General features: G+C 47.6%; 1 protein-coding gene across 2 annotated transcripts in view; it reads right to left on the bottom strand.

Moving 5' to 3' along the window:
- Nucleotides 1-10,657, bottom strand: part of TMEM94 (transmembrane protein 94) — an 85,632-nt gene that overhangs the window by 43,973 nt on the left and 31,002 nt on the right. Inside the window, exon 1 of one of the 2 annotated variants that reach the window (XM_019518228.1) lies at nucleotides 4,996-5,138. The exons of the other annotated variant lie outside the window; for it this stretch is intronic. Coding sequence (XP_019373773.1) covers nucleotides 4,996-5,049 — 54 coding nt within the window. The 5' untranslated portion in view covers nucleotides 5,050-5,138. Of the gene's footprint in view, nucleotides 1-4,995; nucleotides 5,139-10,657 lie in introns of those variants that run through there. 2 annotated transcript variants of the gene reach the window in all.

Below are 10,657 nucleotides of genomic sequence, written 5' to 3'. Positions count from 1 at the left end.
AAAGCACAGGAGGCAGGCAAAGCAAAGCTTTTGTGACTTTACTTGCTAAAGTAAACTACCAGGCATAGCTGGGACTGAAAGCAAGAGCGAGGGAGTTCATCTTTCTTCTTTCAGCAGATATCCTCACTGTTAAATTACAGGTCGACTCAGCCACAAATATAAGCACCGGAGAGGAGGAACTGGAGTTAGAGCCACTGCCCAGTTTGAGAGGTTTGCTGGGGTCTACAGGAAGGAGATGGGGGTTGCACAAAGATGAAGGTAGCTCAATGCTGCAGAAGCAGCAGCCACAGGACCACTGAATCTTTCTTGGCCTTCTCCAGTCAATTGACCTGTCCTGGCTTGGGGAGGGGAAGTGAGGGAGGAGTCCCACTGCTGCAGTGGGGCTCCCTGCTTGCATCGTTTGGCAGATCCCCAAGCACAGGTTGCTCCATGGGCCAGGTGAAGTCTGAGGGGCTGCTGAGTATCTGCTGGATTCTCGAAGAGGAATACCTGGTGCAGAGCATCTCCTCTGGCTCTCAGGATGCAGGAGCATCTCCTTTGCCCCTTACAACCTCCTTTATGGGCCTCAAGAGGCATTTGAGATGGAGAGGCAGGAAGAAAAAACAGCCTTGTTCTACCTTCCCCTAAAATGTCAACTTGCCCCTGAGCATCCCTGCTGGCTGTCTGCTCTCTCCAGACCATGGTGATTCTCATCTGTGGATGTCCACAGTTCCAGCTCCTTCCTTCAGCCCCTGGAGACTTATCTCCCCACAGAGGAAAACAAGGTTTCCATACTACAGCTTCCAAGAGGCTGCAGGACAGCTCAGGTGAACAAAGGTGAAAGTTGACCTGTCCCACAGTGAACTAATTTTGGTTTAAGAGAACAAAATGCTTGCAGTCAGGTTGACTTGGAAACAAAATATTTAATTTCAATCAGCCTATGGGTAGGGAAAAAAAATGAATTCTCAATTTTGTGGAAGCTGCATTTAAAAAAATAAATAAATCAAGACGGATCAATGGAAAATTCCTAACCATGTCTAATACATACTGAGCCACCCAAGAATGCCATGAAAGTTTACCAGCCAAGGCACTACCTTCCCACCATCTGCTATTTTGATGTTGGATGTTACTAGTTCATTTGAAAATAAAAAAGGTACCCTAGGCTAGCAAAGGCTTGCAAGGTTCACAGGGTGCGCACACACACACATTAGTATGCCATCCTGTTGCACTCCAAAAATTTGCTTCCACTCTTTCCATTAAGAGACAGTCAGAAATAGCAGCGTACTTAGCCAAGTTCACCCAAGAAAAAAACCCTTTGGCTTTCCTGTAACCATTAAAGATGTCCACATGGGTAGAACTGGTTGTTGCATCAATGACTTGTGTATCCAAATGCATTTAATAACACTGAAGCAAAACACATGACCATTAATTTGTAGTATTCACTTCTCCATCTGCTTCCGCATATGCATGTGCATGACTTCCTAGAACCAGATATCAGAGGGTCCCCTCCCTTTTCAATACAACAGGAGCTATGGGTACTCTCCCCTGAACAGGATAAGAAGTTCGCTGTGCACCCAACTATAAATCTCCTTGAAAATACAGCGTTAAAAGGAAGAGGAAATGACAGAAAACTCACTAGGAACTTCACTTTCCACAGGCGGTAGTAATTCCATGTCTAACATTCACTCAAGCTTGTTCTAGTAACATGGCGCCTAGTGCACCCATTACATTTTGTTTCCACAACACTTCGGTTTGTTTGTTTTCCAGATTAAAACGGTGGAGACCAGAAATGGGGTCACTGGGTATTTCCTCCTTTTTTCTCAGGCTGCTTTCCATTCTTCTGATGAAAACAAAGAGGCTGTTTATCACTTAATGCAATATTTTGCAAACTCTTAATCTATTTAATGGATCAGACCTTTCTGAAACAGGTGCTATTCAGTTTCAGAAGCACATGAGGAGGAGTGACTTTACCAGACATTTGCATTCAGCATTGTAAACCAGATCCTTGATGAGGATAAGGCACCACACAACCTGTTTGTATTGTTCCCATCACAGAGGAAGGCAGCTACAGTGTACAATTTCCTGGGGTAATATTTCTTGTTGCAAACTAGCACCAAAGGGATTTCTGTTGTTGTTCCAAATCAAACCTCACATCAGCACACTATATCTCTCAAACTGTGGTTGTTGCCTTAATAATCAGATTGTGTGCGAGGGCACGTCTGCCCCGCAGGTTTATGTGGTGGGCATAGCTAGTGGCTGGGCTGCGCTGTGCAAAAGTTCTCTACTGCTACCTGTACCTTTGGCCTCTGCTGCAATCCTGCTCACTCTTCATGAATGCTCAGTGCCTGCTCAGATGAGGTCTGACTGTTGACACCTGGCAGCATGATGCTGGCTCGGTGACCCAGGCATTACGCATCTAAGGGTTTGTCTACACCAGTGGTTCTCAAGCTTTCTTGTATCAGGACCCATTTATAGATATCAATGGCCAGTCCTGACCCAGTGCCCCTCACTCCCGACCTGTTTTCCCCTGGCCCAGGCCCCAGTCCCCCAGAGTGTGGGGGAGGAGGGCTGCAAGCAGCTAGTCGCATGCTGAACTCTGCCAGCCTGCAAGGGAAAATCCAGTTTCCCCATTTTTCTCCTTTAAAGGAATACTCATTTTTTAAGTTTGTTGATCCATTTTTAAAGTTTGTTCACAACCCTTTCACATATTCTTGCAACCCACTTTTGGGTCATGACCCGCAGGTTGAAAAACACTGGTCTACACCAGGGGTGCCCCCAACCTTCAGTCCGCAGGCTAAATACAGGCCACAGACCCTTGGGATCCAGCCCACAGGGCTCCCCACAGGTCAAGAAATTCAGCAGTGGGAGAGCAGTGGCAGTACTACCACCACTCCCTGCTGCCAAAATCCCCAACTCCATGGGGCGGACGGGGCCAAGCTGGGCCACAAGCCTCCCTCCATAGAACTGGATCAGGGCCGGACCACACCCCCTCCATTCTGCCCGACCAGACTGGGGCCAGGCCATGCCCCCTCTGTCAGTGGGGCCAGGCTGGGGCCAGGTCAAATCCCCTTCCCCTGCACAGCTGGATCAGAGCCGGGCCAAGCCTGCCCTGGGCACCACATGGGGTCCACTGGCTAGATTCAGCCCATGGAGGAATCGGGCACTGCCCATCCAGCCCCCAGCCAGAGAAGCTGGGTGCCACTGGTCTACACTACTACAGCAGCATGCCTGGCAAGTGCTGCTTTCAGGCATGCCCTGCCTCTCCAGTCCCATGTACAAAGCTTGGAAATGAGGTGGTAAAGCCCTGTTCCCCACCCTGGCTGCTCTGGAGCATGCCGGAGACAGAGATCATGCCAGCACAGTCGCTTTGCACTGCAATTTCCTCTCTGTGAAGCAGGGAGAATAATGCCTGCCTACCTTGCAGGGCTATCGTGATTAACAGGTTCACTTTGCAGGGTGCTCTCACACAACACCCCCGAACGCCAGGACAATGTCAGCATCTTGGAAAGGCAGGCAAACCCAGGAACCCCATCATCACCCCTGCAAGGACCCCTGCCTGCCTTCCACATCCTGCATAAACTGCAGGACACAGGGGAGAGCACTGGCAGCAGCTATTCAACATCATTTAGATGTCACATGTCATGAGTTCAGCAGCCCTGACTCAGCTGCCAGGGGACTCCAATCAGACAAAGGCAAAGCCCATGCAACCTGGTTTGGTCTGTGGGTTTTTATGACCCTCAGCACAGCATGGTCTAAATTAATGGGAAGGACACCCAACAACTCCATTTCCCTTCTTCACCTGCAATACCAGCTTGAAAGGCAGCCTCAACCACCACCACTCCCTGACAAAGGAGCTCCAAGAACCTGGTAAGTGGGCGACTGCAGGAGCTCCGATTTGAAGCAGGCTCCGAGGTCCCCTGCCATTCAGCACAAACAGGGCAAACAGATTCCTGTTGTGAACAGACTCAGCAGCATCAGCAGAGGCTATGAAGCTACAGAAGCCTTAGCCAGGGCAGCAGTACAACAGGGCCAGCAAATCAGAGTTGGATCTTGGTGCAAACACATTCAAGCTGCACAGAGATAATAACATTCCAACAATGGTTTTTCAAAAGCTCACTCTAAAGCAGAGAGTTGGATGCAAACAGCCACTGCAAGCCAGTCAGCATGGATAATGCAAAGCCCAGCGCTTTCTGGCTCATTCAACCACACAGTCTCTCTCTCTCTGGTACAGCAAAAGGGAAAAGAGACAACTCTCCAGGTAACATCCCCATTTTCATCTGTGCCTTGCTCAGTCCCCCCTTAGGTCCTGTTTGCAGCAGCAAATCCTCCACCCTGGTTACCTCAGCACTCCCCAAGGGTGCTGGTAGGCTTCATTAGTTTGTAGAGGTCTCTGAAGCTGTACTGCACCATGTAATTGTTGTGAGTTAATTATGATCATTTACCTATATACAGGATTTCCCTGGCTCCAAAGGGGAGAAAGGGGTCTACATTTATTCTGCCTTCAATGGGAATGCCACTTCCTTATGCCAGCGTGAAATTCACACCAGGGGAATGTTAATCAGCCTCCCTGGGGTAGAGGATGCCAGAAATCTTTCAAACTTTGGTGCATCTTTCATTCCCTCATTCACTACCGAAAGACCTTGCAAACAGAGGTTCTGATGCATCCTAGCAGGTGAACTACCAGCCACACTTGCCAGGGGCAGGAACACAGCACAGAAAAGAAATGGCTAAACTTGAGTCACTGAACATAGGAGTAGCAAAGCAGGACTCAGCAGCTGCAATTGTGTTCGAGCCCCTCCATCAGTCTAAGGATAATAGTCTCGGTTTAATGAAAAGCTTCTTCACCCCATCCTCACCCACCACAAGCCCCACCACATCTGAAGCCACCATTCACTATTCCACATTCTGCCCAAAACTCTTTCCCCAGACCCTTCAAACCTTTCATGCACTATCGGATTGGGAAGGATGCAGAAGGAAAGCCATTTTGAATTGAAATGTTAAGGGAGAGAAACTTACTTTGCGGCATTTGCCCTGGTGGGACATCCACAGATCTGCCTGTTTAAACAGCATCTGGGCTAAATTCCTGCACCACTTCAAACCTTCAACAGCAACTTCCAATGTTGCTGCCCTCGGAAAAAGAGAGAGGGAGGGAGAGAGAGGGGGGGGAGAGAGTGAGCGTGTAAAGCCCAGCGCTGCAGAGAAAGAGACAGAAGCAGCAGAGTGAAGCACCAATCTGCTGATTAATTCAGCCTGTTCCCAGTCACGCTGCAGATCCAGCAAGGAGGCGGCGGATGGGGGTGGGGGAAAGGGATGGAGGGTGGGGGAAGACAGAGAAGAAAGTTTGTACAGGATTGCACCAGATGTCTGCAAGAAAGGTCCATTCATCAGATGGAGATGACACAGTCAGATACCCCATGACCCATGTGCAGGAAGATGTGCATGCGTGTGCAGTGAGGGATGATGTTGGTGGACAGAGAGCTGTGGAAAAGCAGATGGCAAATTAAACAGGATAAAGTGCTGACAAAATAAAAGGCTACTACAGGGTAGGGTGGAGGAGCTGCACAGGCCAGGGGAGTAGATTAGGTAGAGACAGGAAAGACCTACCAAGTCGTAAGCCCCCTGAGCACATCCCTGGGAGACAGCAGCACAGATGACTTAATTTTTGGGGTTTCAATCTTGATATTTTACAATTATCTAAATGGTGCAGGAAGGTTACAGCTCCAATTTGCCAAGTTCTCAACCCCACCTCTTGCTGCCAACAGGGCTTCTCAGCCTCACTCAGGGTGCAGAAGGCAGCAAGTATCCTTCTAAGCATCAAATATTCATAAGAGCCAGAGCCTTACAGGCTAAGGTGCACTACAGGTTATTAAGAACAGCACCATCCCTGGGCTAGCCACTTACTGAAATTTAGGAAGCAACCTATGGAAGGTATGAGATTAAGCAGAGACAGAACAAGCTTACAAGAAAAGGGACAATAGACTTTCAGGATGATGAGAAGGAACCAATCCCACTGCCTTGTTCTGATGCCATCACAGAGAAGCTCCCTGTGATGGAGAAGACTTCATCTTTACCTCCCCTGAGGCAGGCAACAAGCCCCTGTAAGCATGCATCTGTGCAGTTCCTGTTTTCTTGGGGTCCCAAACCCAACTGGAATCTCTGGGTTTTATCACAACATTAATATGAAACAATGACCTTGACCTAAAGACCCTGAAGGCACCCAAACCTAGCCCTGCCAAGGCTATGCTGACAGTTTGACAAGATCCTTAGGGCTTTATCCAATCTGTCTACAGTGAAACAGGTGGCAGCCTTCCTCATCCGCTACAAACGGTGCCATTTCCAAGGACTACCCACTGCAGCACGGTGTGGCTTGGCTAGTCAGACAACGCTGGAAGACCGCATGCAGGTAACAATACTTGAACCAGCTGTGCCTTTACATTCAAGGTAAGGGCCCCCAACAGTGAACTTTGCAGGTGGCATTTCCTACCCTGGGGTCAGCCATGTGTTATGCACCTCACATCAATGCCAGAGATCAGTAATGACCAAATTCTGGTGTGCTTACTGTCATTCTGTTCCCCAGAGGCCTAAATCACCATAATCAAAGCCCTACTTTTAATAACATGAGCGCAGAGGATATGTTTCCCACATTGAAAAAGGAACCAGATCTACAGCCAGAGATTCAAGGCAACCATGACAGTAAGTAGATGTCAGAGTTCCTCTCTCCACAGCTGCACACACAGATGCATATTTGGATGCAGCCTTAAAAATCCCTTCAGGCTTGAAGTTGAAGGAAAGCAGAAAGTGCAGCTAATGTCACTGCAAAGGGGAGGGGGAGGAGGAGGAGAAGAAAATGCCTGCATCCTTCTCTAGGGCATTTTGTTTCCTAGACGACAATTTTAAAGTGTGCAAAGAAATAGTGTCTTGCACAAGACAATTCTCCCTCCCTTCCTCTTTTCTAAACATGGTTTCTAGCAAGTAAGAAGCTAAACTCAGCTGCTTACTTTTAATGCCAGAAAAGTTGGAGAGGGAATAAAAAGAACAGGCCATTAGGACTGAAAAACAGGCTGTTGGATCTGCAAAATTCTCATACTCCCACAACGTGCTGCCCCCTCCAGTACAAGGGTTGCCAGGCAAAGTCTATTTCTGACACCTATGGGCTTCCTTTAAACCACTGATTTTCCATCTGGGGTGCCAGGATAACCTGGGGTGCCACCAGATCTTTCTAAGGGTGTTGCAGGATGCCATGAAATATAAGTACAACTAGGTGTACAAACACTTTCACGGGTTAAACCCAGAGATTTCCAATATGAAACTACAGTGAGAAAACATTTGTTGTGGTCTGAGTTCTCTGCAACAGAAGAATTACTCTATTGTTTTTCAATAGTTAAAAAACTAGTGAAATTAGTTTTTTGGAATGGGGTGCCACTGAATTCAGAAAAGTTATGAGGGGATGCCTTGCATCCAAAAAGGTAAAGAATCACTGCTTTAAACTGTTACCAACATTTTTCACAAGCACTTGCTGGTACCCAGTACCACTAGAAGCAGAATAAATCAGTGTAGGGGAAGAAACTTTTATATATTTCAACTTGCATGGGAGGTCTTAACACAACTTTCTCCCAGCTCTGCTTGGCTCCTCCATGACAGCTTGAGCCACAAAGGCAAGATTATACAAATAAATGGGATCTGCTATTCCTTACACACTACATATGTAGTAGGCACTATGCAATGGCATGGCATGAAGTACAAACATCCATAATACACAAGCATCCCTCTGCTTTTGGGTAGATGCCAAAAGATGCTATCAGTCTGCATCACAAGTAGCATCTGGGTTTGCGTGTGTGCACGGAAGAAAACTGTGTGGTATCAACAGTACAAAAGAAGCATGGGAACCAGATATGAGGATAAACTGTGGGTTGGAGCTGAGGATAAAGAGCTAAGGCAGAGAGATGAGAAATGTAAGCCACACTAAAGTTGCAATGTATAAGAGAGGGGCCACCCGTGGAACAAGGGTTGGCTTGTGAAGAGTCCCTAGGAGAAAGACAGCGGTTCTAAAGAAACTGCAGAGCAGGGCTGAAAAGTAAGAAATGTAGCTGACGGCAAGAGGAGGAGAAGCAGAGGAGGGTACATCTACACTGCAGTTCAAAGGTGCAACTGCACCTCAAATAAACACTTAAGCAAGCTTTAAATTAGGTAGCTCAGGGAATGAGAGCAACATGGAACTCAGCAGAGAGCAGGCACCCAAGAGATCACTTGGGTCCTATGTGGCTGTCACAGTTCAAACAGGACCTTGTATTACAACAGCTACTCTGCTAGTAGTACCCAAGCTAGCTAGCTTAAGGCAAGCTAAGGTAGGTTTCAGGATTGCAGTGCAGACATTTTAAGAGTAGCACAGTGTATGAAAGCACAAGCTGTGGATGCAGATGATCTAGGTTCCAGAGATGGCTCTCCTACTAGCCTGTAGAAGGACCTACTGTAAATCACTTGTCATCTGCCTCATTTCTTGTACCATGCAGGTAAAGACACCAACCTCCTCTGACAAGTGCTGTGAGATTTACTGATGAAAAGCTTAGGGGTTGGATATTGTTATTTTAGTTATACTATTCAGGTGCAAAGATGCTAACGTGTAGACAGTAGATAAGTAAAGCACTGACACACCTACTTAGAGAGGAGCCAAGAGCTTTTTGGGAGGAAAAAAAGTGGAATGAGAAGGATATGGGAAATGCCAGCCAGGAGGATAGCATGATATGGCCCCAAGGAGGCTTAAAAGTATAGGTTTGAATCCAGCCCAAACCTACCATACCTCAAACTCATTGCCATCAACCAGTTGTTCATGATGATTTCACTAAGACTACAGCAAGGATGGCAACTGTAATGTAAGGATGGACATGCCCTCATCCTTTGAACTAGGCCCACCTGGTCAGGATTGAGGCATGCTGCCAGGGGCCGAGGGAAACTTCTAACACAACGTATGGGCCTTAAAACTGAGACTCCAAGCACCTTTCACCAGCATCACGTTCACTTTTAAAAAAAGCACATACAAAATGTACAAGTCAGAAGGAGGGGGAATAATGGGTAATCAGCACATTTAATTGAAGAGGTTTTTGGCACCACTCCTGTGATATTTTCCACCCTGCTCTGCAGTGCCTGGATTCTGGCATGGGATAGAAGCCAGCCTAAACTGCACCTAAGAAACTCTGATCCTCAGTCATTCCTGATGATGGAACTGTATTAACAAGCTGAAGGTAAAAGATGAAGCTCTCATCATCTTAAGTGACAGGCATCCATACAGCGGTGCTCAGAGGACATTTACATGGCTGGATTAACGCATAGGCAAACTAAGCATATGCCTAGGTCCCCGAGTTGCGGGGGCGGGGGGAGCGGTCCTTCCTTCCGCAGCAGCACAAGTGGCCCCGTCTGCCTCCCCTTCCCTTCTCCTCTGCTGCCCTCCTTCCTAGCAACAGCCCCAAGCCCCTCTCCCCACGGGGGTCTCGACTGGCCCAGGACCTAGGGCCCACTAAAGGGTTGATCCTTGTCCTGGACATTCCTGGTGTTCTGGGAGCCCTCAAGTCTACATCATACACAGAGAATGTGTCTACACAAGATGCTTTACTGTACATTAGACTAATTTAATGCACAGCAAAATGCCATCATCTACACATGTGCTGGACCTACTACTGTGCATTAAATTAGTCTAATGCACCATTTGCTAGTATCAACTCATGTAGATGTCAACCAGAAGCAATTATGCTCCCTGGTCAGCCCCAGCAGCAGGGGACCACTGCTGCCTGGCTAAGCCCTGGTGCAAGGGGAGCTGTGCTGGCTGCAAAGGCAGCTGTCTCCCAGCACCATGCACACCGAGATGGGTCCCAATGTGCACAGGACTAGGAGAGCTGTGCCAGCTGCAGGGGCGGTGGTCTCCCTCCTGATGTGCATGGGATCAGGAGACAGCTGCCCCTACAACTAGCACAGCTCTCCTGGCCCCATGCACATTGGGACTGGCCCCTGTGCCCCCTGCTAGCCCCCTGGCTGCTGCAGGGGGCAGAGCAGGGCAGGAGCAGCCCTGGACTGGGCTGCTCCCATTAGGCACAAATCTGTGCCCAACAGGGCACACATGTAGACACGCTCCTGGTCACATCTTACTGTGCCTTATTTTACTACGCAGTAACCATACTGAGCATTAACTGCACAAGTAGACACACCCAGAGAATGGTAAAAGTAACACCAACAACTAGATTCAGGGTTGAAAGCAAACTTTAAATTTCAACATTTACAAAACAGCATAGTAAGCCAAATATGTCACTAGAATAACACCACAGCATAACCCTGTCTCCTATCAACTGAAATGTTTGTGAATCTGTATTTTAATTGAAGGCTTCTGCTTTAAAGGGTTGAAACACAGGCCTGCAGTGCTGCAAATGCAAAGAAAAAAAAACAGCAGCAAAGAAATTCAGCCAAACGAGAAAATAAAATGACGGTGGACAGGAGTGAGATGTCAGATTCTTCTCAGTGTCCAAGCTGAATGAAATGCAAACCCAGTGTGAAAGCACCAAGGGTAGACCTTTCATTTTAAACTGATATTAAATGCATGTTTATGCAAGTTTGTTTGTTTTTTTAACAATACCTGTAAAAACCAAGAAAGAATTTTTTTTAAGAGTCAGGAATAGAGCACAGCATTTCAAGG

This window comes from Gavialis gangeticus, unplaced genomic scaffold (genome assembly GCF_001723915.1).
Source record: "Gavialis gangeticus isolate Ggan-Ray unplaced genomic scaffold, GavGan_comp1, whole genome shotgun sequence".
NCBI lineage: Eukaryota > Metazoa > Chordata > Crocodylia > Gavialidae > Gavialis > Gavialis gangeticus.
The sequence above is the reverse complement of the archived record's forward strand: the minus strand, read 5'-3'. Positions and strand labels throughout refer to the sequence as shown.